General features: G+C 55.2%; 1 protein-coding gene across 1 annotated transcript; it reads left to right on the top strand.

The window, feature by feature from the left end:
• Positions 1-3,212: 3,212 nt before the first annotated feature.
• LINGO1 (leucine rich repeat and Ig domain containing 1) lies at positions 3,213-19,844 on the top strand. The gene is made up of 2 exons (XM_082291077.1): positions 3,213-3,503; positions 17,633-19,844. Exons 1-2 carry the CDS (start codon positions 3,498-3,500, stop codon positions 19,484-19,486), a joined length of 1,860 nt encoding a protein of 619 aa, XP_082147203.1. The 5' UTR covers positions 3,213-3,497; the 3' UTR covers positions 19,487-19,844.
• Positions 19,845-27,611: the final 7,767 nt, after the last annotated feature.

The following is a 27,611-nucleotide window of genomic DNA, read 5'->3' as shown; positions in this document are numbered from 1 at the left end:
GCAGTGTGCAGGTGCTGCCTCTCCAGGAGGGAGCTGAGAGCAGGGATAAACTCCTGCCTCCTGCCAACAGAAGGGAACCATCTGCCACAGCCCGTTATCATCTGAGGATGGCAGTGGCAAAGAGCTGGAGCATCTGTCTGAGGGATGAGCCCCCACAGATGGACACCCAAATGTTCTTGCCATTCCCTGCAGGTTTTAAAGAGGAACATGTTCAATGCTGTGAGCTGAGCTGCTCTGCAGTGTCCCGGGGCTGCACGGAGGTCAGCACAGGATAGTGGCATCTGGAGGGCTGGGCACTTTGGGTCACTCCATGCTGCAAAAAGGAGGTTGACTCAGTTGAGCAGGGTTGACCCACAACAGCTGGAGTTGGTCTCTACAGCATGGGGGAGTCCAGTAAAGGTGATGGGAGAGGGAAAAAAAGGCATGTTTGCTGCAAAGCTGTCAGCTGCACATAGCTACAGGCTGTTAGCAGGGACAGGAGGGGATGGTACTTCCAGTGAGGTTTGGCTGTGTGCTTCTGACTGTCCCCTGCACACTGTCACCCATGCTGCAGCACCTCAGGGACATTAGCAGTAAGCTCACCAGTCATGACAGATCAGTAACTGCAGAAACATGGGAGCCTTTGGGGCTTCTGAGCAGGGGCCAATGCCGTTCCTCTGGCAGAGATCAGCAGGGTTCATTGCTGCCAGGATCTACCTTTGTCCAAAGTGTCCTTGAGACTGTTGGGGGTGAGGAAGTGTTGCCCATGAGGTGGGGTGAGAGTTAAAAGAGGGAAAAACCCAAATGGCAGTGCTGCTCCTTGGGCAGGTTGGTTGTACTGGCTCCTCTTACACCCTGGCACTGTGGGCAAGGGCCTTCGTGCTCCAGCTGAGAGAGCAGCTTTTAGGTGATGTTTTTTTCTCTCTGCACTCTCCATCATTCCCATCACCTCTCCCTACTGCTGTCCAAAATGCACAGTGTAGCTGTCAGAGCAACCCAGGGCTGTGCCCCGCTGCCATGCCTGGGGCATCCGTGCTGCCCTCACCTCTCCTGACACCCCTGGTCCCTCCACCCAGGTCCAAAATCATGGAGCCACAGAATGGTTTGCATTGGAAGAGATCTCAAAGATCCTTTAGTTCCAAACTCCTGCCGTGAGCAGGGACACCTCCCACTTAGACCAGGTTGCTCAGCTGGCCTTGGACACTTGCAGGGAAGGGAATCACACACTGAGGGTACACAAAAGGCAGGGTGTGCACGGATGCCCAAAAGCTCATGCCTGCTCCTGAACGCCCACTCCCCCATCCTCTGCCACTCGCCTCTCTCCCAGGGTGGGGATGGCCGTCGCAGCCGAGGTGAGAAAGACGGTCTTGGAAGGCCCCCTGCTTCCAGGCAGTGCATAGCATCACTCTCATACGCTGCCACTGCTGCGTGCATGGCGTACTTGCCGTGTCTTTGTGGAAGGGCTGAGGTGAAATTTCCTCCCTCACACACCCACAATGCCAGGAATTATTCCCGAGTGTTACTATTGAATACTCGGTGCCCTGCACTTTAGAGGGGCTTTAACGGGGGTGCGGGAGCATTCGAAACGGCATTTAGAGCTTTTAGCCTGTCTTTTGTCCTCTGGTTTTTTTCTGGCCGCATTCAGATTGCCGGCTTTGTCTGTGTTTGCGAAGTGCTATTAGCATCGATGGCATTGCTGCCATAGCCGTAACAATAAGAGGCATCGATCCGCACTGAGTAAAGGTCTGAGGACCACTGAGAGGGGCCAGGCTGAGTTTCCTTGATGGCAGGAGGAGAGCTCGTGCAGGCACACACGCGTTGTCACCCCACTGTGTTTCTTGCCACGAGGATCCTGTGCCCAGGCCCACGCAGGGATACACACCTGACGGGTACCCGCTCTCCCAGCCGAGCCGGGGTCTGTGCCTGTGGGAGCCGAGGAGTGGGCGGGAGTGGGAGCAGAGAGCTGGAGTGATTCAGCCCTCAGCTGGCGAGTTCACCATGCCCACCCTTTGTTTATTCCCGCTCTTCTCAGAAGCTCGACTGTGCCAAGCAGGAGGATAACGGGGCTCCGGGGAGGCAGCAGCCTCTGCTTGAGTGCCAGGAGTGGCTCGAGCTGCTCGGGACTTGCTCGTAGCAGGGGACTGCAGGGACATGAGCTTGGGATGGCCTCTCCTGTGCTCCATGGCAGGCTGGGGGGAGGCCATCGCACAGGAGAGGCCTGGGGCCAGCTCAAAAGCTCCCATTTGCCGAAAGAGCCGTTCAAGGGAAGGCTCATGGGACCCAATGAAGGGACTTGTGGCCCCTGTCCGGGCTTCTGCAAAGGGCCCTGGTGCCCCTTGCCCTGGGTCCGCTTTAGCTGGCAGCGAGGGACCGCTGGGTGAAGGCAGGACAGAGCAGGAAGAAGCACCCCAGGAGAGCCCAGCCGAGAGGAAGCAGCAAGGGAAGGTCCACATTACAAGCAAAGTTTGTGTCCATTACTGCTGGAGAAATCGGCCTCAGCTGCGAGAGCCAGTGCTGGGCAAATCTAATGCTGCTCGATGAAGAGTGTCCATTATGGAAGGGGTGAAGTGATGGGCAGTGCTCGGAAGTCGTGCACTTAGTCCTGAATGAAAGGCCACCAGCTCAGCATGCGCCGGAGCCTCCGAGGGGGCCTTGGGGATCACCAGGTCTCCGACCTGTCCTCAGAGGCATCGCCTCACCACTTGTAGCCCTTTCCCTCTTATGTGCCGGTGCCGGCGTGGGGGGGACGGTGTAAAGAGGAGCAAAACGCTGTGCTGAGGTAGCTGCTGTAGGACGGACGCTCCGGAATCCCCAGGGTAGCCCGGCATCGTCCCTCGGCGGACGCGGACAGGGCTGGGCACCGACGCGACGGTGACGGGCAGAGCTGGTCCGTCCTCTGCGGGCAGCGAGGCTGCTCCGGCGGCGGCGGCGGCGGGGCGGGGGCTGCGGGGGCCCCCATCCACCGAAAGGCCCCGTTTCGCGGGGGAGCCATCCCCGATCCCCCCGCTCGCAGCCCCGGGGACCCGCACCCCCCGCGCGGAGCGGGGGCGGCGGCGGGAGGAGGGACCGGCCGCCGCTGCCGTGCCCGCCGCTCCGCGCACCGCCCCGCGCCCGCCGCCGGCTCCTCCCGGAGGGGAGGCGGGGGCCGGCGGCGCCCAGCCCGGCCCCGCCGCGGCAGACCCGGCCGGCGGAGCGGGCGTGCGGAGCCCGGGCTGAGCCAGCCGCCCGCCCGCCCGCGGGGGCGATGCCGCCGCCCCGAAGCGCCGCCGGCCGCCCGGGCGCGGAGGGCAGGGAGCCGCCGGCCGTGCGGCCCTAGGGCGGCCCCGGCGGGCCCCGTGCCCGGCCCGGCCCTCCCTCCCCCGGGCACGGGACTGGGGGGCGGCCCGGCCCCGGGAGCGCCGCCGCCGCTCGTGCTGTCGCTGCGGAGAGGGGGAGCTGCGCTACTGCAGGTGGAGGTTTGGCGGGGGGGCCGGGGGAGATGCCATTTCTGACCGAAGGAGATCGCCGGCGAGGATGAGATGCGGGTAAGCGGGACGGGGGACAGGAGCGGGGCACCGGGGCTGGCGGGACCGGCGGGGGGGGAGCGGGAGGAGGGCTCCGTGGCCCCGGGACGGCGCCGCGGCGATGCCCTGGAGCCGGACCCGCGCCGGTGCGGAGGGCGCGGAGCTGGGAACTTGGTGCTTGCCCCGGGGGTGCGGGGGAGCCGTGTGCTCCCGGAGCTGCCGCCCTCCAGCCCCGCCGGTGCGGATGCTGCCGCTTCCCCGCCCCGCTCTGCCCGGGCGCTCTCCTCTGCCCATTTCCTCCCCGCACCCCCGCACCGTTCCTGCAGCCTCGGCGCAGCCCCTGCGGGAGCTACGAGCCAGGCGGGGCCAGGGTGCGGGGCCGGGGTCCCAGCGAGGGGGCTGGGGCTTGGCGGGGCTGAGGCTGTATCCTGATGGGGAGTATCCTCCTCCTCTCCCGGTAATTCCCGGGTGAATTGGCCGGCTGGAGCAGATGCCTTGTTCAGGTAGGGTACGGATAGTCTGGATAGCGCTACCTTCCGGGACTGGCAGGGGAGCAGGGATCAGCCTCAAGCTGGCTGTGCCCAGCTCCTGCCTATCAAGGGTTAACTTAAGAGGAGGAATTGTCCCTCTGCCCATCCCCAAGGCAGTGGTACTAAGGGTTAAAGATGGGCAGGGAGAGCTCTCCAGCCCTGAGCGATCAGATTGGAAGCAGGAGTCATGGGGAAGGGGCACTTTTCAGGGCAGGGGTTCACCTCTCTGTCACCAGCCCCCCCAGCCTGGAGGTAGGTGAGTCGGGGATGTGGGGAGTTAATGCCGAGTGGGATGGTTCCTCAGGCTCCGGGAGGGCTCTGGGGGCACTGACGGGTCCCCCTGCCTGGGCTCAGCCCCGGAGCCAGGAGCCAACCCAGAGAACTGGAGATGCTGGGCAGGGTCAGGCTGCTGGTGCGGGCTCTGCCCTCGGTTTGTGTCTGGCAGAAAGAAAGAAGTGGTTAATGTTAAAGGAGCTCCACGGGGCAATGGGGATTGTGAGGATGCCCAGGAGCCTGCTTGGCAGAAGGGCTCTGGGAGCCTTCCCGGGTGGTGCCGGTGCTTGTTGCTCTCCTTTGCTGTGTGTAGGTTATTGGATTTTTCATCTTGTGCCTTGGATGTATAAATAGCCCGAGTGAAGGGTAGAGGCACGACTCGATCCAGGTGCTGGAGATGCCACCTCCGAGAAGGAATGGGAGTGTTGGTGCCGCGAAAGTGATTTGCACGAGGAGGGAGGGACAGCGGGTGAGCGTGGGCACTGGTGGGATCGGGTCTGCTCGGGCTGGTTGGCATTGCCGAGGCTCTGCTGCCTCTCCCTGCCTGTCCCTGCCCCAGCTGCCGCCCCAGCAGTCGCCATCCGCGTTCCTTCCCAGCAAACGCCCTTTCCAGCAAGCGACTGTCGCCGCTGGCCGGCAGCAGGGGATCGGTGTGACAGCCCTGCTGCTCTCTGGGCTCTCGACTCGCGGGGGGAAGTTCAGGCATTCCTAGGAAGAGTCCCACTCTATGGATCTCCTTCTGCCCCCATCTCCCCTTCCTCTGCACCACCTCCCAGGGCCCGGCTGTGGCTCTGCAATGATATCCCTTCCACAGCCCCATCCGAGCCCTCCTGCCAGCCTTAACCCTCTCCTCACTGCTCTGCACCTTGCAGCAGCCCTGACCTGACCTTCACGCATGCTGGAGATGGCTGTGGAGCAGCAGTGTGGCTGTGCCTCCGGCCATCTCCTCCAGCATAGGGGCTGCATGGACTGTACAGGGCTGCCCAGCCCATCCCCACCCAAAGGCAGCTATTCTAGCCTATTCCCACCCCACAGCAGCTATCCCAGCCCATCCCTACCTCAGAGCAGCTGGCCCAGCCCATCCCCACCCCAAAGAGAGCTATCCTAGCCTATTCCCACCCCACAGCAGCTGTCCCAGCCCATCCCCACCCCATGACGGCTATCCTAGTCCATTGCTACCTTACAGCTGCTATCTCAGCCCGTCCCCACCCCACAGCACCTATTCCAGCCCTTCCCCACCCCAACACCAGCTATCCCAGCCAGCATTGCTGCCCAAACCTTTCTTCCCCCTGCTTCTTCCCTGCCTATTCCCCTGGTTCCAAGAGCACGCTTTGTCCCTCTCCTGGACCTCTTCCAAAGGCAGATGACCAGAACAGCTGTGCCTGTGCCAGGAGCAGAGGGGCAGCTCCCTCTCCCAGTGCCAAAGCCCCACTCAGCCCTCTGCCGATCCAGCAGAGTGGGCTGGGGCACGGTAGGAGAAGGTGTCTGGGTTGGCTGTGCCTTCTCACCTGCTGCTCCTTGCTCCTTCCTGGATCCCATTCGCTTGGCTGCTGAATGCCATGGAGGAGAGGGGGCCTCTGGAGCTCTCAGATGATGAGCAAGGCCAAGAGAGAAATGTGCCCCTGGGCTAAAGCCTCCATGTCTTCCCATAGAGAGGTTTCCCCATAGCACCTGCCCACACCAGTGCTCAGGCAGCCCCAGCTCTCACTGGGTCTCATGGGATGGGCAGGAGGTGACTGGAGGAGACAGTGGAGCTGATTTTACAGCTCCTGGGGAAGCGTCAGGTTTTCCAGGCCTTCTTATGGATGGATTAATTACTAAACAAATGGCTATACTACTGTAACACCATACTGTGCCGCAGTTACTCTACACCTGTAATGTAATTACTGTGTGATACCTCTAATTACCACTGTTTCCTGGAAGGTTAACAGCATCACTGAAGGACTTCTGGTTCCTTTAGTGTCCCGCTTCACATAGCCATGGTAGCACTGCTGAAGTTGGTGCTGCTCCATGTAAGTGACAAGTATAAAATCCTCCAACTTGAGGTTTTAATTCGGGGGTTGATAAATCACTTTATAGTAACACCACAATTATAGTGCAATTACAGTTGTTGAGTTATAAAACACAACACAACCTGTTGGGGCTTGATGAGGTATGCTGGATGACCACTGGGTGCTGCTATTTGGTGGGACCCTGTCCCTTGGAGGCCGAGTTGGCCATGGGCACATCTCTCTGAACATCCAGGTGGAAAACACAACTCACAGCTTGGCTAGGGTGGGTTTTTGGTCTCTCCAACACACCCAATGCACTGAGTCAGCAGCTCTCCTCTGTTCTTTGCTGAACCTCGAGCAGGGTTCATCCTACCATGAATAGAAATGGCTTTTGGTGGGAAAAGAGCCAGAAGAGCTTGTCAGGTAGCAGGAAAGGCTGGGATGAGAGACAAAAGGGCTCCAAATGCTCAACTCAAATCAAATAACCCAGGAAAAACAAAGGGAGAAAGAAATGGAAGGCCATGACCTCAGTATTCTTCTTAAGTCAATTTTTTCCACTTTCTTTCCATCCAGGGGAGTAAAAATGGGAGCTTTTGGCAGGGAATAGCAGCAGGGAGGGAGATCTCTGTGCCTCTGCTGTGTGTCCCAATACCCTGTGACCCTGCTTGGGGATGTGCCTTACTTACAGCCAGTGTTGGTGGCTGTTGGGACCTGTATCCTGTTGGGCAGTGTCAGGACACGTGTGATACAGAGCGGGGAGAGGGGTGTCTGGGGATGGGGCTTACTTGGGGACAGGGATAAACACCAGCCAGAGTCCCCCCCTTCCCAGTGCTTCCCCAGCCCCCAGGCACTGTCAGCAGCTTGGTGCGGCCTCTGTCCCCTTGTCACCAGGAGAAAGCTGGGTCGCACAGAGGTGGCTGCATCTGAGCAGTGTTAATTGTCAGCTTGACCTGGGCAATTGAATAAATGCTGATAAATGTCACCAAGAGCCTCATCTCCTCTTCAGCCCGGGCAGGGAGTGTGTGGCTCTCTCCATCCCTGAGGGCAGGGAGGTCACACCAGTCTGGCTCTGGAAGGGGGGACAGCAGGGGGAGCGCCCCTTGAGCAGAGACCCCAACCACTGTGCTGGGCTGAATCCTGGGTGATTCCCACCTTTCAGGAGCAGCAATCAGGAGTGGCCAACAGGACCCCTCTGGGCTTGCATGAGATGCGTAGAGTGTATTGGTGCAGCATCGTCGTGCTGGGGAAGCCTTGCCATGAGCCCCACCAGTGGCTCACTCCCCCCTCTGGCCTCACCAACATCTTGGCTACCATCCCTTGCCCCCCTCCCAGGCCCATACCCCATCCAAACAGCATCTCCTACCTGAGTAAGGATCAGGCAGGGCAGCAGGTCCGTGTCCCTGTTACAGGGGCTGGGGAGCTTGGCTTTGTTTTGCTCATTCTCATGGTTAAACACAAAAATGGTTCTGTTTAACCATCCTGCATGTTTTTTTCCATCATTTTATTCACATGTCTCTGCAAGCCGGTCAGTGCCTTGGTATCCTGCAACGGATGTGTGTACAATGAGCATTCCTCTCCTGCGCTCCAGAGCAGTGTCCTGGCAGAGGCCAAAGGCTTTGCCCATTGAAGCACTCGTGTCCTTTGTCTCAGGGCTGGGGTCATTGTCCTGAGCTGGGGACAATCCTTGGGTGAGCTGGAGGGTCTGCACAGGGAGCAGGGACAGAGTGAGGAGGTTCAGGACTGGGCTGTGCCTTCCAGGACATGATTGCCGTGGTCCCACACTGTCCAAGGGATGCTCAAATGACAGAATACCTGTGGTTGCCATCAGACTGGGCTGACCTCAGCTCTGGGGGACAGGCTGGCCATGACTCCTTGGGGGATGCGCCCCTGAGCACCCAGCCCTGCCCTTGGGGCTGTAGGGTTCCTGATGCAGCCCCTGCCACCCCCCACAGCCCTCACTTCCCTGGCAGCCCTTCCCCTCCCCACCCAGTATTGCTCTTAGTTATATCAGTAGGACCCACAATTTTTTTTTTTTTTGTCATTTCTATTCTGTTTCTTCATCAGAATGCAAAACATTAAATATCGCTCTGGTAATTATGGTTAATTTCATAACCTGCACCTTAATTGGATTGGTCTCTGATGGGGAATTCTCGTAGGAGGGAGAAGCAGAAATATTTTGACGTGATCTATTCTTTCAGCTCTTTGTTTGGATTTGAGATGTCGAGTGTGAAATGGGAAACAACTGATTTAGACCTCAGAGGCAACCTGGGGGTGGTGAGCAAAGCCTGAGCATTCCAGAGGCACTTCACACCCTCCAGCATCCAAACCTCTCCCTCCCATACCCAAACCCAGCCTTTCTCCACCCCTCCTTTGGATTGGGAATAGTCACAGAGAGCCGGGTCCATCTGGTCTACCCAAAATGTGAGCCTGAGGAGCCGGGGAGGCATCACAGTGAGCACTGGCCTGGTGGCTTGCTCTGCTGGCCAGTGGTTTGTTTGCTGTACCATGGAGCAAGGTACAGCACTCCACAGTCTCCCTGTGGGTCCAAGGACTTTAGGGATGTGAGGGACACCCACAGGGACACCTCTTTTCTGCTGGGAATTGGGCAGACAACAGCCCATGGGTGTCCCCAGGGCTGGAGAGGGACACTAGTCCCCTTGTGCCATGGTGGACCAGGCCATCTCAGTGCTGCTGCCCAGGGGGGCCCAGGGCGCCCAGAGCTTGTCTGGGGCTGTGCCATGGGGCCATCCCACAGAGCCAGTATCTCCCTGCCACTTTGGGCCTGAGCTATGGTTTGCTCTGGGAAACGTGGAATTGCGCTGCCATTAGGTGCTGCCATGAAACTGATTTGTGCTCAGCCTGTTTATCCTTTTCAATGGGAAACGGCACCGAAGCGGGAGCGAAATGGAAACCCTGGCCGTGCACTTCCGATTGCATTCCGATGCACTGTATTTCCCCGTGATTACTTTTGTTCTCACGTACAGCCCAGAGCGCAAGCTCTGTGTCATTATCCACAGTGCTGGGAGAGGAGGAAGGGACAGAAAGCATTGCTTTCAGCTCGGGCAAGACACAGCAAACCCACCCCATAGCTGCCTTCTGTTGAGGGCAGTGGGGAGCCACTCCATCCTCATGGTGGGTCCCTCTTTTTTTTCCTTGCCCACTGGCTCAGCATGTGCTGAGAAGGCTGAGGAATGGCACGGCTGAGTCTTCCACTGTGCTGACACCCCTTCTCATGGGCATTAAAATGACTGTGCCTCGCACAGCCCCATACCTGCCAAGGATTTCTATCAGCCCAAATCCTGTCCAGGCCACATCCTGCAGCACCTCCCTTCCTGCAGGATTTGGGCTGGGAAGGGCTGGCAGCCCCTCACGCACTCTGCCCGGCTCCGTGGGTTCAGCTGGATGCAGGACAGGAGGGCTCAGCCGCGGCTCAGCACAGTTTGTTTTTATCTAATCCATTTTATTGTTGAATGAAACAATAACAGCAAATACAGGCCCCGAAGACAAGCCATAAATAATGCAAAAATCAAACAAGTGAGAAAGGGGGAAAGAAAAGAGAATTATACATGTAAAATCAGCCCAGAGAAAGTCAGGCTGGGAAGAGGAATCTTCCCTCTGCATTTGCTATTGCTCATGCTTCCTTTGCCTCCCTTTTTCCTCCATTTCTCTCTCTGGAAATTCCTGCGGCACCAAATTTGTGATTATGTGAACAAAACTTAATAATAACTGGGAGGGGGAGAGAAAGAGAGATCTGGCTTGTGGGAAGGAGTCGGGAAATGAGGCGGATGGAAGGAACTGGGGCTTCCATCTCTCACAGTGCCTTGAAGCACAGCCATGCTCCTGGCACCCTGCTCTGCCCCGTGTCCCTGTGGGATGCGGAGCAAGGACAGCTCTACTGATGCCACCGGCGCTCATGGAAGCCCTGGCAGCACAGTCCCTCAACTCTTGCCACTTCTCCCACTGGTGGGTGATCCCAGAGCCAGCTCTGCCAGGCTGGGCTGCACTTGGCTTCTCCCAGAGGCTTCCGAGGCCACTTATTTTAGGCAGCAGTATAAAAATATCAGGGCTGGTCCTAAAAGGGAGTAAATCAGCAGGTTTCCCTGAGGTCAGCATAGCTAATGGCTTTATGTCCTATGTCCTTTGAAGTTCTCTTGCCACTATCCCAAAGGTTTCCAGGGGAAAACGCAATGCTCCGGAGCAGCCCTTGTACTTTTCTTGGTATCCTGCGCTGGTTGTAGGCGTTCAAGGGATGTGGCCTGGGAACAGAAGTGATGCTGTAAGTACAGTCTTAAATTAAATGTAAGGAATGTGACCCCTGGATCTGCTGTTCCCCAGCCTTTGGGACTTTGATTTGGGGTTTCCACCTTTGAGCAGTGGCAGGGACGCAGTAGAGATGCAGCGGTTTGGAGTGGTGACAATTAGACAGGGGGTCACATCCCAAAGCCTCAGTGCTGTTCTGTGATGGCACTTGGGACCAGGGTGTTGGGCTGGTTTGGCATTTGCTGTCCTGCTGAGGCAGCCCTGGGTAAAGGAGGGCAGGAAGCACTGGTGGGGTTCCCCCACCTCTGCCTGTAGCCCTGGGTTTCTGCTGTTGGAGCTGCTGGTGCCCCAGCCCTTCTCTGGGCACTGAGCAGGGCTCTGGGGAGCTGTAGAGCCATGCCTTTTGGTAACTGGAGGGGATTGCGTGTTTCCAGGCAGGGAGCAATGGGAGGGAGCAGCTTGTCTTTCCTGGTGCCCCCAGGTGTGGTTTGTGGGTGGCCAGGAGCAGTGTCTCAGCCTGGCAGAGCTGTGTCCTCACTGCAGGGACATTGGCCATGGCACAGGCTGGAGCCTGGGTTTGGGGGAGCAGGAAGCCCCTGTCACCAGACCAGCCCTCAAAGCCAGCCCATACAGCGATGCCATCTGCTCCTGGCCGGGAGGAGAGGCACTCTGGCACTGGGGTGACTTTGTTCCAGCCGCTTCTATGCCGTGTCAGGTGCTGTCCTGCCCTGCATGTGGGTCCAGCTCAGGCTCTGTGCAGCTGGGCTTTGGCTGATTCAGCAGCACTGGGGCAGTGTGCTGAGCCACGCAGGGCCATCCCAGCAGCACTGGAGCCGCTGGGAAGGATGGCTGCCTGCCCGGGCTGTGCCCATCCTCCAGCCCCAGCCCCAGCACTGCTGTCCTCCTCCTTGGAGCGGTTCAGGGGAGCTCAAGGAAGGACAGAAGGCATTTGGGCCATGGGCACGTTGCAGGGGATGCCTTCGCAATGTCACTGTGACCCTGGCAGCTCTCCCAGCAGACACACTCCTTGGACTTTCTTTCACCTCTTCAGGACAAATGTTTCCATAGCCCTAAGAAGATCCTGGGTTTTTCCATCCCCCTTTCCCAGCTACAGACAGGGAAGAAGAACCATCTAGGGAGACTCTCATGCTACACTGGAACCTCCTGTACCCAGTGCTCACTGACCAGAGTCTAAGCTGAGCTGGGTGCCTTCAGTGAACACTTAAAACGTCCTGGTGACCCAGCCCATATCCACAGAGACAGGAACCCCAAGGAAATTTGCCGAAATAAAGGAAGAAGGAGGAGAATCCCCATTCAACTGGTCCATGTCCTTCCCAGTGCCTACCAGCCTTCAGCTGTCTCTTGCTGACCCAGCCCTAGGAGTCTCCAGCCAACCCTTGGGAGCTGTTCCCTTGGCAAACACAACTCCCCTGCTCTTTGGCTCTCACAAGCAGTAAAAAATGAGTCTTCTCCAGGCTCACCTGACGTGGGAAGCGCTGAACCACCAGTTCAGGCAGTGGCTGTGGCAGCAGTGACCAGTCCATGTCCTGGCCACCTCTGCCCATGAGTAGGGGAGCATGGCTGGCCCTAAGCCCCAGTTCCACTCTGTGCTGCACCTGCACCTTGTGCTGGCTCAGGGCTTTACACCCCCTGACATCCACAGCTGCCTTTGCAATTACTTATTGATCCCTTGTCAGGATGTTTTCTTTGCCGATGAGGTGCTAAGGCATGTGCAGCCAAAGAGAGAAAAGATGCTCGAAACAAAGAAGCAAAGGCATGAGGAGGGAGAGGAGCTCTTGCACAGATGTGATCACAGCAAGAAACAGCCTCAGCAAAAACTGCTCTGAGCTTCAGCATCCTGTAGAGATGACCAGGATCTCCTTCCCATCGCCCTGCTCCAATAACCCGCCTGCTGAGCCTGAAAACCACTCTCCAGGTTGGCTCTGGGCCACCGTTGGTTGTCCCTCCACTGTACATAGCTGTGCTTGCATGGGGTCAGGTAGATCCACAGCCCAGAGTTAAACCAGTAGACAGCTGGGCCAAAGCCTCCCCTTACCAGCATTCCAGCCCCTCAGCCCATGTTAGATGCCCTCCCCTGGGCATCTCCCTGTTTTTTCTGCTCTTCTTGCCATCTTGCTTGGTGCTTCCCTGACTGACTGTGGTGCTGGGGACACCACATTTTGGGTGGCAGAGCCTACTTCCATGAGGAAATGCCTTTGCAGGACACTCCCACGGGCAAGCCATGGCCAAAATCTGGTGCCAGCAGGCTGTGTCAGTGCCGGAAGGGGATTTGCATCTTCAATACTTCTTCATGCTCTTTTACAGCTTCAGAGCAGCTGCCAGAGCAGATCAGGTTGCATCACACCTATTCCAGGCTCCCATCTCAGAGCTGCTGAAAGCAGATACTCCAGGAGGCTGAGCAAGAGGTCCCAGCTGGAGAGCTGTGCCTTCCTGTGGGAAGGGGAGCAGTGACCCCAGGCAGCTGGTGGCTGGTAGGGCTGGGGGTGGGCTCTCCTCTGGCTGACCTGCCACGGTTCACTGCCTTGCAGAACTTGTGTGTCCCCACCACCCTCAGGGGTCCTTCTCATCTTCTGCCTGTTTCTCCCCCATTCTTTCACCCTCCTGTGCTGCTCCTGGATGATTTGGGGCCAGGCCAGGACACAGGACAGCCCTCCAACCTTTTGTTAGCAGCCCATCCATTAATGAAGGTCCAGAAGAGTGTGGTGGCAGATCTCCATTGCCCAGACCAGTGCTGTGCCACCCTGTCTATGCCCACCAGCCAGTCCTAGCAGCACTCAGGGATCTCTTATGCTCTTCCTCTTTGGTTTCTTCTTTCCTATGTGAAGCACAGTGATTCCAGAAGGGAAACCATGTCCTCTGCCTGATGCTCCCACCAATTGCTGCCCATCCTTGAGCAGGGGGGAGAAGGGCAGTTACTGCCAATGCCTGCACGCTAGGGACTAGGTGGGAAAAGAGGATGGAGCGGATAGGGTGGAGAGGAGGGAGAGACAAGGCAAAAGGGCCCACAAATGCACGCTGGACACAGGGGAAATGATGAGAGAGGAGGAAATGGGCAGAAACGTGTTAGGCAAATTAAAGCTGCTCCCTTTGTTTTGCTGCTTTGCAGATAGCTACAGAAACACTTAGTGCAGAGCCTGGGGTCTGGATAAGAAACTCCTCTAGCAGCAGGAAAGGTTGTTAAATATTTATTTGTAAACCTGGAGTCTTTGTCTCTAAAACGTAGTCAAGTTCAATAAGATTTGATTTAGCTGGAGCAGCTTAGAGGAGACAGGAGCATGGACTCAGGGAGCTGTGTCTCATTGGCTTCGTAAGAAGCCATCAGGGCAGAGATGGGGTGAGCCCATACCTGAACTCATACTGCAGCCCAGTGAGGATGCCCAGCACTGTGGAGTCCAACTCACTTCTGTGCGGAGCTGTGAGCACCAGGTTGGCTCCTGCAGGGACAGGGTGGGGACACTGAGCCCCCAGAGCACTGCAGGACCCTTCCCTGTTGGCATGTGGCTCGTTTTGTCCTAAATTGCCTGCTGGTGCTCGATGCTCTCACAAGCATCTGGTTCAAGGGTGAACGTCTCCCGCCCTGTAATTTATGGCTGGCAGGTGGGCTTAGAGCTGACTTGGGGATTTTTGCCGCCTGCTCGCTCACTGTCAGTGCGGCAGATTGCCCCCTACTCGTTGGGGTGGGGAGCAGGAGACAGCAGTAACAGTGGCGGGCATGGCCAGGCAGCTCCCCACCCCTTGGGGCATCGTCAGGAGCACACTCGGGACAGAGCCTGGGCTCCCTTTTGGGTCATCAGCCAAGTTTGGCTTTCCTGGGGCTGTTCCTCCCACACCAGGGCAACCTGTGCCTGTCACAACAGAGCAAACCCCATGCACGTCAGTGCTCCACTCTGGCCCTGGGCTGCATTTCCAGGCACAGGCCCAGAACGGCATCTTTCCTCCAAGCACTGAGCTCAGGCAGAGACACTGGGCAGGTCCTGCTGTATTTAGCACCAAGGCAGCGCGCTCCGGTGCATCCATCTGCGCCTCTTGGGCTGCGGCCGGGACCTTCCCGCGGGAAGGGACTGTATTTGGAGCCCTCAGCCCTGGGCGGCAGGTGGTGAGGACAGGGGTCAGTGGCTGCTGTGGCTCTGAGCATGAGTTTTGCTTTGGCTTGCACTGGATTTGCTCGTTGCCTAAAGGCAGTGAGTCTGGCAGCTGCTGCTTTTTTTATAGATTCTTTTTTTGTGAGTGACGAAGGAGAGCCATGCTCATGCCAAGGGCTGCGGCTGTCCTGGACTGGGCTGTGTATCATGGCCACGGCCTGATCCCCTGCTCCTGGCAGCTCCTGCTGGGCCATGGCTGGCACCCTGGAAGGGTGCTTGGGCATGTTTCAGGGTCCTCCTCAGAGTAAATCTGGGAAGGCTTTGTGGAAAGCCCTTCCTGCAGGTAGCAGTTGTGCTGGGGCTGCAAAGCCATGCATGGGTTGTTGGTCCACAGCTCACACAAAAATCATAGTGTTGTTTTTAGAAGGGCATCTCTTAATATCCACATCACCTTGAGGCACAACTATTTCTCTCTGAATCAAGCAGAGGTAAATGGGAGCCAGAATTGATTTAAAGCTTGTCTTAGCTCAGAATTTTCCAGCTTATTTATTGTCTTCCTTCCAAAGCTCTTCTGTGACTCTGGCTATTAAGATTAGGGATGTTTTTGTCAGGGATTGTGTTTATCACAGATTTAAATTTAGCTGAGAACTAATAACATGTGAGGTGTGTCTGGGCTTTAATTCTGGGCTGTGCTCGTCAGTAACACCACACAGATTCTGCTTCATTCATCTGTTGCCTCTGCCGATATTTTACTCATCGATACTGCACAGCTCTGGCTCCACTGAGGCTGCAGTGGGGATGACAGTACTGGACCAAAGGTGTTGGAGGTGCAATCCCCTTCCTGGTGGTGGAGAGGCAGGATTGAGCCTGGGGGAAGTTGGCCTGCAGGATCCAGCTCTGCCCCCTCCCCATGCCCAGCAGGGACCAGAACAGAGCAGCACATGCAGGCAGAGCAGAGCTTTTGGCCCAGCACATAAACAAGGCTGGTGCCTGGCACTCTTAATGAGCTGAGTGTTTTCAGTCCTGCTATAATTAAGCCCCTCAGACTGTATTTTGTTTTGCATGCCGTGTTTTGCTGTCTTTGATGGCTTTCTCAGCACGGCTGTGAGAGCAGGAATTGGTTTCTGAGAAAAAAGGCTGCAGGCGAGCTGCCGCTCAGTGACAAGCATGTGGTGGAAGAGCAGCACCCAAGAGCCTCCTGGCCATGGGGAGGGGTGGCAGGGGGACTCACTGGCAGTCCAGCCCCAGCCAGGGCTGCAGCACAAGTCTGGGGAACAAATCCATACGCAACCTGAGCCATGCCAACCAGGGGCCCATCCTGGCTCCAGGGCACCGACCCCAGCCCCAACCCCACCCCAGCAGCATTTCAGTGGTAGCAGCAGCCCCGCTTGTATCTGCCCAGCACCAGGGAGGTGATGACATGGGAGATGATGGATTGTAAATACACAGCAAATGGCTCCTTGCAGCCTGGTCAGGGCCCAGGCACTCCCACTGGAAACGTTTCCACTGGACTGGGACACGCTGGCCCAGGGCCAGCAGGAGGGAGCTTAGCACCACTGCCAGGGGAGCTTGGCAGGACCAGCTCCCATCCCTGCACCTCTTCACTTCAGGGTAATGTGTTCAGTGTGATCCCCACTGAGCAGCCGCACTGCAGAGGGAGCAGGGAAAGGGGGGTGGAAGAGGCCAGTGAAATGGGAGGAAACCACAGAGGGTTCCCGTGGGGACACTCCAGGCCCTCACAGCCCATGACCGGCTGTGCCAAGGCTAGTGGTTTCCAAGATGGTGGTGGTGGACATTTTTATGGCCAGTCCATCATCTCCCATCCTTGTATCTTAAAAAGAAATTTTGAATAATTTTTTGGGAACAAAAGTCATCCTTGGGTCATATATCTGTATGAAGTGATGAACATGAGCAGATGCAATGGCAGGAATGCACAGAACGTGTACCAGCCCCATAAATAGTGCCAGAGCAGTAGTGGACAGGATATACGGTGATGGATACAAACGGAGCCAATGGAAGTAATGGATTAGGTGTGTTCGGCGATAGCCATAAATAGCATTAGTGGGAGCAGTGCAGAGAGTAACATAACAATAGATATAAACACGGGCTGGAGTAGCCTAAGATCTAATATGCAGTATTGATATGATTTGATTCCTCATAACAGCTTGAACAAGGAAATAAATGCGACAAAGGCAGCATGACAGGGAGCATCCACTTCTGCCGGGCCAGGATGGCTCTGGGCTGGGGCAGAAGCCAGACCATGAGCCCCCAGGAAGGTCTCCCAGAGGGACATTAGCAGGAGGTTGGGTCTTTCCCAGCTGACACCAGGTAGCCTCCCCTGTTATCCCAGAGCCCCCCGGGACCTGACTTGAGGCTACAGCTTGCTCTGTAGGCAGTGTCTGCCCAGTTGCTGTTTCTGGGGGGAATGGTTTGGGTCTGCCTTTGCAGGGTGGCATGGTGGGAGGCAAGGAACTGGCCCTGGGACACACTGAGAGCAGCTGGGGCATGGGGGAGCACAGAGGGAGGGGGCTGGCTCCCGTAGAGCTGTCAGCATTGCTGACCCCAAGTGGGGTTCCCCCAGATGCTCCACCCCATGCTTAGCTCCTCTGTGTTTGCAAAGCAACCTTAATATTCAGGCTCCATCTACAGGGAACGGAATAATTTCAAGAGCTTAAAATAGGATGTAGATAGATGCGTTTCGTATTAAATTATTTTTTTAAGAGGCCGAGGAAGCTGTCTGACACAGATTCCTCAAGGCCTTCACTTAAAAGTCTGTGCACGTTCAATCATCAAGTGGAAAGTCGGGGAGTAGGGAGAGAGGGTCTTGAAGCCAAAGGGCTGGATTTCAGCTGGAAAATTAGACCCTCTGCTCTGCATTGGTGGTGCCTTTTGCCTTACCATCATCTCTGCCAGGACACCAAACCTTTGGCCTTGGCTATGCCCGTTGTTTGCTCACGTGCCCCTTGCTCTTTCTCTCCCACTGTTACCTGCAGGTGAGAGATAGGATGGTAGCTGGGGAGGCGAGTATGCGCAGCCCAATCCTGGCCTGCTGGCAGCCGATTCTCCTCCTGATGCTGGGATCCATCCTGTCTGGCTCTGCCACAGGCTGCCCGCCGCGCTGCGAGTGCTCTGCCCAGGAGCGCGCCGTCCTGTGCCACCGCAAGCGATTCATGGTCGTGCCAGAAGGGATCCCCACCGAGACCAGGCTGCTGGACTTGGGCAAGAACCGCATCAAGACACTCAACCAGGATGAATTTGCCAACTACCCTCACCTGGAGGAGCTGGAGCTAAACGAGAATATTATCAGTGCCATTGAACCTGGGGCTTTCAACAACCTCTTCAACCTCAGGACGCTGGGGCTCAGGAGTAACAGACTCAAGCTGATCCCGTTGGGGGTGTTTACTGGACTCAGCAACCTTACCAAGCTAGACATTAGTGAGAACAAAATTGTGATCCTCCTAGACTACATGTTCCAGGACTTGTACAACCTGAAGTCTTTGGAGGTGGGGGACAATGACCTTGTCTACATCTCGCACCGGGCGTTCAGTGGCCTCAACAGCCTGGAGCAGCTGACCCTGGAGAAATGCAACCTGACCTCCATCCCCACGGAGGCCCTGTCTCACCTTCATGGCTTGATCGTGCTGCGGCTGCGCCATCTGAACATCAACACCATTCGGGATTACTCATTCAAGAGGCTGTACCGGCTCAAGGTCCTCGAAATCTCTCACTGGCCCTACCTGGATACTATGACATCCAACTGCCTCTACGGGTTGAACCTGACCTCCTTGTCCATCACCCACTGCAACCTGACGTCCATCCCGTATGTGTCGGTGAGGCACTTGGTTTACCTCCGGTTCCTGAACCTGTCCTATAACCCTATCGTCACCATTGAGGGCTCAATGCTCCATGACCTGCTCAGGCTCCAGGAGATCCAGCTGGTGGGAGGGCAGCTCACCACGGTCGAGCCCTTTGCCTTCCGCGGCCTCAATTACCTGCGCATCCTGAACGTGTCAGGGAACCTGCTGACCACCCTGGAGGAGTCAGCTTTCCACTCAGTCGGCAACCTGGAGACACTCATCCTCGACAACAACCCCTTAGCCTGCGACTGTCGGCTGCTCTGGGTTTTCCGGCGGCGATGGAGGTTGAACTTCAACAAGCAGCAGCCCACCTGTGCCACCCCTGAGTTTGTCCAGGGCAAGGAGTTCAAGGACTTCCCTGATGTCCTCCTGCCCAACTACTTCACCTGCCGCCGAGCACGAATACGGGACCGAAAACCTCAGCAGATCTTTGTGGATGAAGGCCACACGGTGCATTTTGTCTGCCGGGCAGATGGGGACCCGCCACCCACCATCATGTGGCTCTCTCCCCGGAAGCACCTCATCTCTACCAAAACCAACGGGCGGCTCACTGTCTTCCCTGACGGCACGCTGGAGGTGCGCTACGCCCAGATCCAGGACAATGGCACCTACCTATGCATCGCCAGCAACGCGGGTGGCAACGACACCATGCTGGCCCACCTGCACGTGCGCAGCTACTCCCCAGACTGGCCCCACCAGCCCAACAAGACCTTTGCGTTCATCTCCAACCAGCCCAATGAGAGCGATGCCAACAGCACGCGTGCCACCGTGCCTTTCCCCTTTGACATCAAGACTCTCATCATCGCCACCACCATGGGCTTCATCTCCTTCCTGGGCGTCGTGCTCTTCTGTCTGGTGCTCCTCTTCCTGTGGAGCCGGGGGAAAGGCAACACCAAGCACAATATTGAAATCGAGTACGTGCCACGGAAGTCCGACGCGGGCATCAGCTCTGCCGATGCACCGCGCAAGTTCAATATGAAAATGATTTAACCAGGCAACAATTTGCAAATAATAATGGTGTTGTTTTGTTTTTTTAAAAAAAAAGAACAAATGAACAAATAAAAAATAATTAACAAACATTGCTACAAACATACCGACCTCTCTCCTTCCACCGTGCCCCTCTGCCCCTGTCCAAACCCACTGCGCCCGCACTGTCACCACCTCCTTCTCCTCCTCTTCTTCTTTATACCAGGAAAACATTCAGCTGATGTCTTCAGGACTCCTGTGTTTGTAAGGACTTTGTCTGATGGACTCTGGTGTCAGATATCACTCTGAGAGGGGAAAAACAAAGGGGTGGGGGGGAAAAGAAAGAAAAAAGAAATAAAATCAATAAAAAAGTTACAAACTTTCTTCTGTAACTTTGATTTCAATAATTATGGATTTTTATGAAAACTTGAAATAATAAAAAAACCCTATTTCCTATAGATAGTTGGAATGCAAAATCTTGACTTCTTGATCTGTCCAGTTCTGTACCTGGCAAGTGCTTGCTTTCTTGCCTCAGAGGCACTTCCCAGATGCCTTGCCAAGAGCAGCCCCAGGCCAGGGCAAGTATCCCACTGACACCAAAGGCACCTCTCACAGTGTCCTGGGCCCTGCATGGCACCAAAAGGAATCTGACTATTTTTCCTGGTTTTATAGTCAGTTCCCCTGCCCATCCCCAAAGCCTGCGGAGCAGGGCCATGGCTCTGCTGTCCATAAGCAGTATGGAGCAGGGCTGTGCTTTCCTGCCCTCTGTGTGGGAGGAGGGTGCAGAGCCCCGTTGCAGGGCAGGTCCATAAGCAGTATGGAGCAGGGCTGTGCTTTCCTGCCCTCTGTGTGGGAGGAGGGTGCAGAGCCCCGTTGCAGGGCAGGTGGCAGCTGGCCCTGCCTGTGGTCTCCAGGCTGGGAGCCAGTGGGGCTGGGCTTTGCCTGGGCAGGGCTGGGGATCCTACTGCTGCTTACATGGGGAGAGGATCTTCTGCCAGCATTTGCAGCAGTACCATGGTGTCTCCTCTCCTATAGGGGACAGGCTGGCTCCTGTGCTCTGCACAGCTGTCCCCATGGGCAGGGATGTGGCACATCCATTGGCAGCACCCACTTGGGTGCCTCCAGCAACTGGTACCCTGCGGCTAGAGCAGCTCCAGCACTGCTCCCCACCTGCCTGTAATTCAAGACCTGATCACTGGCAGCCAGACTCTCAGGCACATCGAAGGGAATTCAGCTTCCAAGCTCACAGAAGACCTTGTCTGAAAATAGAATTACATAGGTCTATAAACACAAGCATAGGCTGAGGCAGAGACCAGGCACAGGCTGTGACACACTGTTGGCCCTTGTCTGGCACCAGTGTGCCCATCACCATGGGGTCAGGTCACAGCAACATCCTTCCTTTGCTCAGCTCTGGGACTTGGATCAGGTCTGGAAGGTCTGTGTTGCCTCATGGAACCATGAAATGGGTTGGGTTGAAAGAGACCTTAAGGACCATCTTACCTCCACAAGAAAAGGGGAGCAGTGGGAGTTAAACTGGCCACTGGGTTTCCTGGGCTGGAAGAACAAAACATCCTCGCAAATGGTGGCAGTATCAGCACTAAAGGCGTTTATAATCCTTACTGAATCAGCAGGTGCTTCCCAACCTTCCCAGCTGCCACCAGGAGGGTGGCACCACACTGACCCCTGTGGTGCACCCAGCCTCGGTGGCACCTCTGAGGCAGATGAGCTGAGATTCACATTCTTAATTTGTAAGGCACCTAAGGAGTCTCCAGGGATCAAAGTCACTACAAGATGATAAAATATAAGTGCCAGGAACCTGGAACCCCAACAGGGGAAAGAATGGATTTGCTTTTCCTCGAGCAGCGTGCCAACCGAGAAGAACCAACGTGAAGCATCTGTGCTGGTGGGGAGAGGGAATTTTTGCTGATTTCAGCTTTCTTTTCATCTTCAAACAAAACGCCTTGTGTTTCTTTCTCCACAGCAGGTTTCAGAAGCTTTGATTTGTTCTTTTCTCATCTCTAATGCATCTTTCCTTTATAACTTTGAAACCAATACATTTTTTAAAAGCCTTTGGCTTTTGGTTTGCTTTTTAAAAGAGCCAAAGCAAAATGTTCTTTATGAGATTCCCCTTCCACCAGTGTTTAACCAACATTTCCAGCGAGCTAAACACAAAACCACAAACAGCAACACACAAACTAGGGGTGAAGCTGAAGGCAGGCTCCAGGGACTGCAGATCCTGCTCCAGGGGCTCAGAGCAGCGCTCCCCTGGGAGAGGCAGAGGTGCACAGGGGCCTCAGCCCTTGGAGGACAATGCCAAGTCAAGTGGAGCCAAGCAAGAACTTTAGGCACAGAAAGCTCAGTCTGAGCCTGGTTGCCAGAACTGACAGGAACTCAACCAGTTGCTCGGCAGAGAGGTGGAGGGGGATCTCCATGACCCTGGACAGCTACAGGCACTGGCCACCCAAAAGAGATCCTTAATTGGTTCCAGTTATCCCTTTTAATGCTGTAATGAAAAGAGTTAATTCAACACACATAGATTTAAAAAAATACTAATAACCAAGTCAAATGAGGAATTTGCAGCACATTACAGAGCCCCAGCAATTGAAGGGAGGAACCAAGTTTTTCACTGTCAAAAAAGGTTAAAAAAGAAAAGAAGAGAGCAAATTATTTCTTTTCCGTAGAACATCTCAGGAATTTTCCCGGCCCAGCCCTGCCATACAGCCCCACACCTGTCCCCAGCCCCACCACCTCTGCTGCCGGAAAGCCTCCTGGGAGAGGCCACACTGCTACTCTACATCCCAAGCTGCAGCTCAAATCCCCCATTAGTGAGTGTGCCCAATGCCTGTGTACTGTTGCCTGCCACACACTTTGTTACCCACACTGATTTTTTAATCTTCCATGCTTTGTGAACTGGATAATTTTTTTTCCAGTCACCATGTGATTGAAGCAGATGGATGGAGCAGAAGAAAAGCATCTTGGAGTGGCCAGCAACTCAGCTCAGCCATTTTCATAGCTGGTAAAAATGAGAAAAAAACCAAATCCAAATAATAGACTCTCTTTCTCTCCTTTGCTGAGATTTAGTCTGTTTCCATTGCAGTTTAATCAGGGGTGAGAAAGCAGAGGCTGGTTCCAGTACTGCTCATCAGGGAACCATGGCCCACGTGTCAGAGCCAGACAGCAGTTTTCACTTGTTTCTTTTGAATCACAATAAATACAAAGCACTTTATAAAACAGTTTAAAAGAGGTAGCAAAAAACCCAGGGAGAGTTGTGCTTAGGGCATGGAGGGCAAACGTGCCTTACCTCCTCCGCTTCGTAGACTGGGAGTCCCATGGGGATCTCCATGACAGGCAGCGTGTGTGGGGACACAGCAGGGAGGAGGATGAGGAGTTAATCAGCACTTCCAGCCTGGAAACATCACCCACCCCAGGCCCTTCCCTGCCCACCAGCTCCACGTTCCTCCACTCCCAGGGCCCATGGCTCGCAGGTGCCAGCTCTCCCTTCTGCCTCTGAGGCAGGAACAGGGTTATGAACACCCTGCAGGACAGATATTTACACCCACCAACTCCCTGATTCTCCTCATCCATCCCTGTACCCACTCAGCTCCTCTCCATGGATCACCAGAGGTACACAGAGCATACAGAGGGGTAAGGGTGACCAGAGAAGAGGGGGTCAGGCTGGCCTTTCACTCTCCTGTGCCATACAGCCCCACAGCTCTGCCTACAGCCCCTCTGCTCTCTGCCTGCAGCTCCCCAGCTCTGCCCACAGCCCCCTGGCTCTCTGCCTGGGCTTGCTGCCTTCCCCTGCTTCTATCAGGCTTTATCACACTTAATTTTACTCCTTCTCTCACTAACTGCCCTCTCTCTCTTATCTCTGCTTCAGAGCCAATATTTTACTCTCTTCCTCTTTTCTTCCTTATCACTCTTTTTTTTTTTTTTAAAATACTTTCTGCCTTCTGTGCTGCTCCCTCACTCTCCTGCCATTTCTCTCTGTCAAAAGCTCTCCTCTCTCCACCACAGCTGTGCTTCCTGCAGTCCCCTCTGCACACACGTTTCTCCCTCACATTTTTGCCTTCCTCCTCCCCTGGCAGGGTCTCATCCTGCTTCCACCACAGTGAGCAGCACACAGAGAGGTGGTTGGAAAAAGATCTTTGAACTTTGATTCCCTTTTCTCCTTTCTCCCTTCCCTCTCTTCCCCCATCTCCTGGCCTTGTCCCTCTTTTTCCACCTCCACATGGGCTCTCCAGCCCTACCCAGCCGGTTTGCCATGAGGCAGGGCAGGGACTCTGCAGTACAATCCCTGCTTCCAGGTTTTTGCAGGACACAGCAGAGGAGAAGGGATTTGAGGTGCAGGGGCTCAATGCCCCAGAGGAGATGGCTGGGGAAGCAGCTCTGCTTCCCCTCTCCCTGGCCCTGCCAAGGTACACATAGCTCCTTCAAGAAAAAGCCTGCTGCTTTCCTCTCTTCTTCCTGAATCTGTATCTGCATACTTATGATAGATTTACTGTGATTCTATCAGTTTATGATTAAACCCCATAAATTTTACTAGGCCTTTTTCTTATTTTCCATAATCCTCAGGATTCAAGGCAATCAAATTTTAACTGGAAAGCATGGGCTGTGCAGTTAGTCCCAGTGTAATGGGGAAGGGTTCATTTCCCAATCCACCCCCATTACTGGTGGTACTAAAGAAATATTGTCCTGTGAAAGAGATTTTTTCCTCAATTCCCTTTAAAACAATGTCCTTACCTGAGAAAAGGATTAGAGAGGAACAGCACAAAACCTTGACTAAAACACAGTGTGCTCTGCCACTGTGTTTTTTTCCCATCCTGAGGTTTCCAATCAGAGTTTCCCTGCAGATTTGGGTGGGTGCTGAGGGTCTCAGGGTGACCAGCCTGCAGTGAACAGGGTGGCAGGTGTGGGTCCCTGTCCACTGCTCCATCTCAGCTCCCATCACCAGGCAGTGGGTAGCTCCAGCCCCTCTGGAGATTTCGTCATGTGCCTGTTACGATCCAGGTAATGAGACGTTTCATTCAAATGAGCAAATTTATTCCAGTGGCACTTTAATAACAAAATCAATTAAACTACACTTCCCAGCAGGGCTTTATCATATACTATAGCTACAGCATATTGCCTGGATTTACTAAATTCTCTCCCTGAAATAAAGTGCAAAGTTTAGAAGACAGATGACACCATTTGCAGCACTAGTAGGATAATATCCTAATAAATCCATGGCCACCTAGGCACTTCAGAGTTGTCACACACTGCACTCAGTGGCCACTGGGAACTTCCCAATGACAGCGAGAACTGGAATGAGACCTTTGTGCTCCAGGGGCTCACAGTGCAGATGTAGGGAGTGTGGGCTCTGGAGCACAGACCTGTGTCAGAGCAACAAGGCATCTACACACACAGACCAGCCAGAGCAGAATGCCTACATGGGAACATCGTGGACCTGGGTATCAGTGCAGACTACCTTATCTGTGGTGGCTCTCTCCGAAAGAAGTGGCTCTGGCCAGGCAGAACGGTGAGCATCCAGCTTGGACACCAGGCTGGCCTCTCCCAGCAAAGCTCTTCACCACCAAGCTAGCAAAGAGATGGGACAGTCAGGAAAGGTTGCTGGTCCTGCAGGCAGCATTCTGGGAAAGGCAGCTGACCAAGGAAGCACCCACATAAGGAGGCAGTTGCTGCCCTGCCCAGTGCTGTGCTCCCCTCCAGGCAGGATCCCACTCCTGAACCTTGCCCCGGGCCATCCCTCTGACTCCCTCCCCATCTCCATCCCCCTCAATTACCGCCTGCCGCTGCATCGCTGTTTCCCGTATCGTCACACGCCAGCACCTTGCCTGACACGAGATTATGGCTCTTCCGTCCTCCATCATCCTCCCAGACCATCATGCATCAGCTCTCCAAACCCTGCCCTGCTCTCAGCTACTCCCGTCTGCCAGTCAGCCATTTCCCACCAGCTCTCTTCTCCTCATCATCCTTTCAGCTTGTGCTTCCAAAGCCTATCAGTGTTCCCCAGCCTTGAGTGCTGCGAAACTAATTAGCTCACTACAAAGATTGAGGAATAATTAGGGACTCCACTGAAAGCACAAAACTAGGGCATCTCGCCTTAAATAAACGCGAGCGAGTGTCTCTGCGCTCCTCTGACGGCCGCGATTGCTTCAGGCAGATGATTACTCTCACACTCCAGGCGTGTTCACCAGAGATGCCTCTGCCTCCATCTCCCCCTTGAGGCAGGTGCTTTCTGGGTTTTTTGGCTCATGTCCCTGCACCTAAAGCCAGCTCCTCCCCAAATCTCCACAGCTAACCAGGCACCAAAGCAAGCAGGCAGCATTCCTGGAGATGCTGGTGCTGCCTCCTCAACAGTGCACCATCTCCATCTCTCTGGGGGAAAGCTAGAACCAAGCATGGAAAATAACAAGAAAAACATTTGCGGTTTCTTTTTCAGTTGCCTCTGCTGGGTAGAAGAGAGGCTAAAACAGCCTTTCCCTTGGGAAGCTCCACTGTGATGGGCAGGAGCCTGTCCTGCTCCATACTGGAGCCCTTAAAAACCAGGGTGACACAAGAGGAAGATTTGGGGGCTGCACAGGTTCTTCTTCCTCATACACAGACCATGCTCGGGACTCCCCATGTGAGCACAAAGAAGTCCCTGGTGACACACACCTCCAAGGAAATCCCCCTTCCTTCCTGCCTCCACCAGGTAATGAGCAGGAGATGGAGTTGAAGGTAGCCCAGACTGAGGTGTCCCTGACCTTCAGCACTCACTCATCTCCAGGCACTGTGAACCATCCCTCCTCTGGTCATTGTCCGTACCTGAGGAGCTACACAGAGTTTCGGCACTTACTAATGGTATTTAATAACAACCTGGCACTCAGTCCCTGCATCTCACCCAGAGACCTAAGGCAGCCTGATAATATCCTCGGCCATTTGCGGAGGAGCAGGGGAAGGTACAGCGGGACACGGGGAGACAAGCCTTGCTTTAAGCTCTTCGGAAGACCCTCTCCAGTTCCTGCTCCCTTTGAACCTGCTCAATGCAGGCTGACCGTCCCCCTCCTGCCCTCGCCTTTGGTCAGGAATGCTGGCAGCCACAGTGGAAAAGGACAAGTTCTCTCCTTAGGGACCAACCACCGAAGTACCTCATGGACATTCTGGTACTTCACACAGAGCTGCAACCCCTTCCATCAGAGGCCTTATGGCCTCGTGGGTTTGGTTTGTTCTTCTTAGGGTTTTCGAGTGCCTCAGATCCCCAGCCACAGAAGGGGGCAGGGAAGGAGAAGTGGGAAGAGAGTCCTAACTTGGTAGCCTACACCAACCCTCATCTGATTGCATTCTGTAATGTACTCATGCCCCTGCCTGCAGCAGGAACTGTGGCAGTGGATGCCACTCCCAGATCCTGCTTGCTGCCACCAGCGAGGTGCATTTACTCAGCACACCCAGCACTGTGCACATAAAATTACACTGCAAATGCAGCTCTCTTTTCTCCAGCCCTGAAGGGTTAAGGATTTGCAGAGAGCAGGTGAAGTCAGGCAGTACAGGCAGGGCTGGATATGCTGTATCTGCACCCTCAGATGGACTGAGCAGCTGCTCCCTTCTCCTGGGTGGCTGCTTAAAGGGACAATGCCAAGGTCGATTAGACCCAACCCTGGACCTACCTTTTCTCTTTTCTTTTTCCCAGGGCTCACAAGTGTTGACTATTCAAACAGATGAGAATTCAGGACAAAAAGCAAGAGAGCTTCAAACACCTTCATCTAAGAACCCTTCCCAGGCTGGCTGGCAGGCAAGGCAGCTCAGCATTGCCTGCTCCACAACAGCTCACTGGCCCACTGCAACCTGCTCCACAAACCACAGGGGAGGAGACCCAGAGCTTTTAAAATTCCCCTGCTTCTCTCTCTGTGTACCAGGATAGCATGTTTTCACACCCACTGAGTCTGCTCACAGCATGTAAATCCTCTGTGTCAGAGTCAATTTTGGGATAAAACCTCCACCTATGCCATCTTAAAACAGGCTGAGAACAGAGGCAGGGCCAGGCTGTTTGCTCTGGAGCAAACCCCCTTGGTTCTGCACCAGAGGAGTCCCTGGGCATTGCTCCAGCCTAGCAGAGGGCTGCCACCAGGCAGAAAGTTGCAGGAGTGGATGGGGAATGGGCTGCAGGCCC

This window comes from Coloeus monedula, assembly GCF_965178545.1.
Source record: "Coloeus monedula genome assembly, chromosome: 14".
Classification (NCBI taxonomy): domain Eukaryota; kingdom Metazoa; phylum Chordata; class Aves; order Passeriformes; family Corvidae; genus Coloeus; species Coloeus monedula.
Note: the sequence above shows the minus strand (reverse complement) of the source record. Positions and strands in the feature narration are given on the sequence as shown.